This window comes from Cebidichthys violaceus, unplaced genomic scaffold (genome assembly GCF_023349555.1).
Source record: "Cebidichthys violaceus isolate CVI_PGR_0920_01 unplaced genomic scaffold, fCebVio1.0.p SCAF_28, whole genome shotgun sequence".
Lineage (NCBI taxonomy): Eukaryota > Metazoa > Chordata > Actinopteri > Perciformes > Stichaeidae > Cebidichthys > Cebidichthys violaceus.
The window spans coordinates 3067002-3072705 of record NW_027176461.1 but is presented as its reverse complement, the minus strand read 5'-3'; the positions used below and the strand labels follow the sequence as shown (position 1 = coordinate 3072705).

The 5704-nt window shown below is 42.7% G+C and overlaps 1 protein-coding gene across 2 annotated transcripts; it reads right to left on the bottom strand.

Annotated features, from left to right (window-relative positions):
• Positions 1-755: 755 nt before the first annotated feature.
• On the bottom strand, positions 756-5195 carry pax1a (paired box 1a). 2 transcript variants are annotated; one of them, XM_068721751.1, is made up of 5 exons: positions 4983-5195; positions 3644-4270; positions 2530-2663; positions 1764-1980; positions 756-1322 (listed from the first exon to the last, which is right to left on the bottom strand). In XM_068721751.1, exons 1-5 carry the CDS (start codon positions 4984-4986, stop codon positions 1219-1221), a joined length of 1086 nt encoding a protein of 361 aa, XP_068577852.1. In that variant the 5' UTR covers positions 4987-5195; the 3' UTR covers positions 756-1218. The 2 variants fall into 2 exon arrangements, with proteins under 2 accessions (XP_068577852.1, XP_068577853.1); XM_068721752.1 differs by having other exon boundaries at positions 1764-1923.
• Between the last annotated feature and the right edge of the window lie 509 nt (positions 5196-5704).

The following is a 5704-nucleotide window of genomic DNA, read 5'->3' as shown; positions in this document are numbered from 1 at the left end:
AAACAGGCCGCAGCATGGAACCTGTAGAGTAGGGGGCAGAGCCTAGGGGCCTGTACGGACACTGTGGCTCAATTCTCCTCATTTATAGCCTATACTGGAAAAACATATTCGAGGCTGCATGTGGGTGGATTTTGACTGACACCGGTCATCAACGTGCATGATCAGGTATCTGGTTTCCATCGTGGCAGGCTTCATTTACAAGAGAGATAGCATCAGCAGAGGCGCCCGGTCTGCAGAGGAGTTGCACCTGAGTCACGAAATGACTTTTTCCCATGGTGCAACGACCCAATTAAATTCCCGTGCCGACGGATGGATGAGAAGTTTTGCAGCAAGTTTGATTATTCACATATTATATGATTGAGCAAAATGTATTTGATGCCATTTATAGGCGCAGAGGAAACAAAATGTCACTTTTGAGATTGTATACTTTCATTCAGAGAAAGTAATCGTTCGTTCACCTCCAGTTGGAAAAACTGCGATGAAAAAGAAAGTTTACCAAAAAAATCCCTTTTGGGAGTTACAGAAACTGTAAACTAAAATGTTTAGGGCAACTTCAATTCCCTCTTCTGTCTATACACTGTTATAATCAACAGTGCACGTCCATGACTTATAGGCCTTCAAATGAACCAAACAATACACTCATGGATCCACGCCGAAAACAATATCAACTACAGAACGACAACACATGGCATTTAAGAAAGCCTTTATTTTTTGAATATTTACAATGGAATTATAAAAATATATAATTAAAGCTTTGGCAAATATTTTACATTTAGACAATTTATCTCTTTGCTCACATCGTTGAGTCAGTGTGGAAGTCGATATCATGGCCACAAATTAAGATAATATAATATATGGCGGATTACAGAATAGCCCTTGGGTTTTTATAATAAAACTTCAATGACAGTGACAAAAATGTATTTTTTTTTCCCAATCTTGCAGTCTCCATAAGAGAATACAGTCTAGCAACATGAAGTATTTCAACTGAGAAAAATATTAGAGGGGCAACACCGATACATCCATGCAAGCTTACATTCATTTGGCCACTAAGGCCGATAACGCTACTGTATTCATAATGCATGTGAATGGGCCTGTGTGTTTGACTGTGAGCTGCAAACACTCGGGGAAACAAGCCGTTAGTGTTCAGACTTACTGTTGGAGTCGTAGAAATGAGTTCAGTTAATTTGGGTCTGGTAATTAAGGTGGTATAAGTCCCGGTTATGATGATGAGGTAGGGAGACTGAGTCCATGCACACTGTTCAAGTCTTCATGCTGCAGCTGCTGCTGCTGCTTGCTCAGGGGAGTGGGCGGTTTTCTGTCTCCTGCGCAACACAAATAAGAAATTCAAGTTATGATTTACCCCGCGAGATATATGCATTAAACGGGAATTATTTCACCTACAAGTTAGTTTATAATCAGCTCAAATATACTCTAAAGGGATATTCAGAAACACATAATTACTAGCAAGCAGTATCTCTTTTTATGTCTTCCATATGTTATCGGCCCACCTGGAAGGCCAAGTCTTGAAGATCAATATTTAATAATTGAGATATAATTATGCATAATTTGTCGTTGGATATAAATAAACTCTAATAATATTTTGTAAATCAAACAATAGTAATATCAGCATTGCACAGTAAAAACTCAGTTCTAATATAAAACAACTGCATTCCAGAGTTGTTTTTTATTTTTTAGTATTCGACACATCTGTCACCGTTTTTTTTTTATTAAACTGTGCTACCGGTCCCCTCCTCCATACGTACCCTCTCGTGCCTGATGCTTGAAGGTCATCGGCGAGTGGATCTCCCCTGCATGCATGCTAGTCATCCCACCGCCCGGGTGGGACAGCACCGGGCTCTGCGGCTGCCAGTGGTGGTGGCCCGGGGCCACGTAGCCGCCTGCTGGCCCACTGTACACCCCGTACTGGTTGGTGGGAGAGTAAGCACACGCCGAGACATAACTGGACAGTGTCGAGGAGGGCTGCAGGCAAACATAAGACACGCAGACAAGTAAGCACAACAAAACCTCAAACGCACAGCGCTCATAATTGTATGTGACTGTGGCATGTGGCCTCCAGCAGTGCTTCTCTAAGCTGAATGGTAAACAGGGAGAGGGGAGCAAATTGAGGAATAGATTACATTCACTACAATTTAATTCACCATAAATAAGACTAATTATATCATGAATGCAGTGACTGTCTGTCTCCGTCCTAAAACAGAACATCAACAGTCATAAAACTCTTTAGAGTGTCAAGTTTAAAATCGTATCAAGCAGAGAGGTCTGTGGCCTTATATGACTCTGTCTGACGGTCCCTGATATGGAAACATTTCACAGCTCTGCCACAGGCCTATGCAGCGAGAGCACTAATTTGCTAAAGGCCTCTGCCCATTTTGGCACTAGACATTTGGACGGTTTCCTACAAAGAAATTAAAATGGCGCTATTGTGGCAGCAATAGCGCAACAGAGTGCGCAGACTTGGAGTAGAAAGGTCACAGGATGCGGGCTACACATGTGCAGACATCCATTTACCTGAGAGTATTTTATGTCGGCGTCGATTGCCGATTTGTCGATCCCGTTGACGGTGTGTGCCGCGGGGAAAGCTGCTCTGTTGACGCTACTCCACTCTTCCATTTTTGGTGGATATCCCTCCGTCCCAGCAATGGCTGATTTAGAAACATGTAACTTCATGTCAAACATGTATAAAAGGTAGAATTGCCACAGGAAAAAAAATGCAGTCTCATTTAGTTTTGATAAATGACGTAATTTAGACATTTAAAATGCTTTATGCATGAACCTGCAGCTGGGCTTTAAAATACGTTTTATTTTCAAAACAGCAGGCCTTTCTGAAATAGTTTTGAAGTTAGGTTTAATCAAACAATTTTATAATTAAATATAGAAAATTATCATGTTTATTACAAATGTTTGTAATACGCGTGTTGCTAAAATAATACCTGTTTTTTGATTAAACGTTCAAGACACAAAAAAAACGATAAAGCTGAAATGAAACAACATATTATCAGATAATTATAAATAACGTTCTCTTTTTTAATCAATTATATTAATAATTGTTTAGGTTTATTGTATCTAATAAAACCCTACATGTCATCATATATTTACGTATAAGAAGCAAGATTATTGTATAAGTAGTAATATATATTTCAATGTGACAAATGGAGCTAAAAATATAGAAATCAACACACAATTTGTTTCAATTATACTGGATATTATGACACAAAAAAACACACTGGACCAGGCAACTAAACGCTGGATGAAAACACTGACTACTGTGTTGAACTAAAGGACCAGAAAGGCACAGACAAAACGCCTGTAGTGACTACTTGAGGGATTAGGGGGGTAGAGCAGGTGAGCAAGGTGTTTGCAAATGCATCATCCCATGAAAAGGCCTATTGAGAGTGGCCTTACTGCTTTTTGGCTGAATGGTGAAACGGAGGCCTGTGCAACTTGTAATGGACACATTGTCCCAACAGGTTATACGGAGTGATGTGGCAATTCACCATAATGAATAACACAATAACAACCAGCTGCACTGGTTTATTAAGCTCTGATTTGAGGACAGAGAGAGTTGTACGGCTCTTGTCACAGAGACGCAGAGTCCTGAGCAGAGAGTGTTTGTTTTCCTCACCTGCAGGATCCATGAAGGCTCGTATACCGAGGATGTTGCTGACGGTGTGTGCAGAGGGCCAGGCCCTGGATATGCTCATATGTCCAGCCGTCATCGGTACTCCAGGAGGGTTGCCCATTTTAGTGCCAGTGGGGGACATGTTGGGGTAGGAATAAGGGTATATGTGGTTGTAGGAGAGCCCGGCCTGCGCGGAGGCTTGCTTACTGCTCTCATACTGGTTGGGCTGGGAGAGATTTCCAATCTTGTTGCGTAAAATCCTGCTGATCGAGCTGACCGACGGGACGTTATACTTGTCACAAACTCCATCTGCCAAAAGCCTGTCCCGGATCTCCCAGGCAAAGATCCCAGGGTCGCCTTGTTTGTATTCCCTAATGTTTTTCACCACGTTAGGCGTCGTGACCCGCGGTTTGCTCCCACCGATGGCTCCGGGTAAGATGGAGCCCGTCTCGTTGTACCTCGCCAAAATCTTGCTCACGCAGCCGTGCGAGACTCGGAGTTGCCGGCTGATGTCGCAGGGTCTGATCCCGAGCTGAGCCAGCTCCACTATTCTCAACCGTATGGCGTTGGGCAGGGGTCGCCCATTGACGAACACACCGCCTAGCTGGTTCACCTCTCCATAGTTTTGCTCTGCAGGAGAATAGAGACAGAAGGCACATATTTACGCAGCATGAAGTGAGTAGGTCTACACATGCATTTCTGACAAGGAAATAAAATAGCCTCATGTTGTCATTGTAATGCACTTTTCCTACTCTGCCACACAATGTGATTTCAAAAAATAATTATGTGTATTTATTATTAGGAAGCAACTTTAAAATGTGCATCCTGTATCAGTTTGACACAGGCCAGCTCCTGCAATTTACACCATAAAGTGAGGTTAACATGTGTCAGCCTACTGGTAACCTCTGGTTGGTAACCAACAGACGTGTGTGCACGATTTGACTATTAGTTTCCCCTCCGCCATCCCCGAGTACACAACAACTACAACAAAAAAAACTAACCGCAACATAAAAAATGGCGAGCATGAGGAATTGACACTCGAGAGCTCTTCAGAGACACACTATTCATGGGATAATTGGCGGTGTGGTTCCATTTAAGATTTAAAGCTTTAAACAATGCCTGCCTTAACAGAGCTGGAAAAATCCCCCACCATTTAAACTTCACATACTGTCGTCGAAAAAAAAACACTCTTCTATTGCTTATTATCTGAACTTGAAGGGGGAAAAGAAATACAAAAGGAAAACAAAAGCTTATTTTTTGTCTTTACGCAGGCGTGGAGAGTCTGGATACGCTTCCATAAGCTCCCTGCCAGTGAAGCATGCCGATGGTTACGCGGGCTTACCCATTTGCCTATATGTTTCTAGGTGCCGGGAAATATAGGCGCCCCGTCGAATGGCTGAATGCGTCCGAGCGAAAGCAGAGAAGGAAGGGGAACGGGAGGAATGAGCCCCAGAAGAGGAAAAATAGACCTCTTAAAATCTCCGAGAGCAGCGCGCCCCCTTCTCTCTTTTTTTTGGAGACAAGTGACTTGCAAGGTACAATGGCACCAAAGCGATCTTCATCCGATAAAAGCAAATTGGAGTTATCCCGTTGAGTCCGGCGTTTGCTGGAATTAATTTGACGCGTCCTACACGTCAATCTTTGCTGTTATACGCTGAGCCTCTGCTTTGGTTTCATTGGTCGTCCTGCGCTGGGACCGCTGTCAGCCAATGCAAACCCCATCCGGTTGGAGCTGTGCAGCCTCCTTGAATATTTTGCAAAGGGGAAGTGGCAGAAAGGGAAACGTTTCATCCAACATGCACCCGGTAAGGACATGTACATCGTATACAATGGGATGACACCTCCCTGTTTATTAGTGTTTGACATTGGCGACATGTTTTTAGTGTGCATCCCAGGGAGTAGTATCAATTTGATAAGAAAAACATCAACATATACCTGGAAATATCCACCTGTGGATGGGACTGGCATGTTGGCCAGTTCATTCCATTTTTAGCTATTATATTTAAATTGATTTATTCAGTTGTAAATATTACAAAAGCTGTTTTTCTGCTGAGGGTATCGACT

Bases quoted from the DNA above. Each gene is read 5' to 3' on its own strand.
- pax1a (XM_068721751.1), bottom strand. The intron at 1,981-2,529 runs GTAAATGGATGT...GTTTGCCTGCAG, and splicing joins CCGACATAAAATACTCTCAG to CCCTCCTCGACACTGTCCAG. The intron at 1,323-1,763 runs GTACGTATGGAG...TGTGTTGCGCAG, and splicing joins CAAGCATCAGGCACGAGAGG to GAGACAGAAAACCGCCCACT.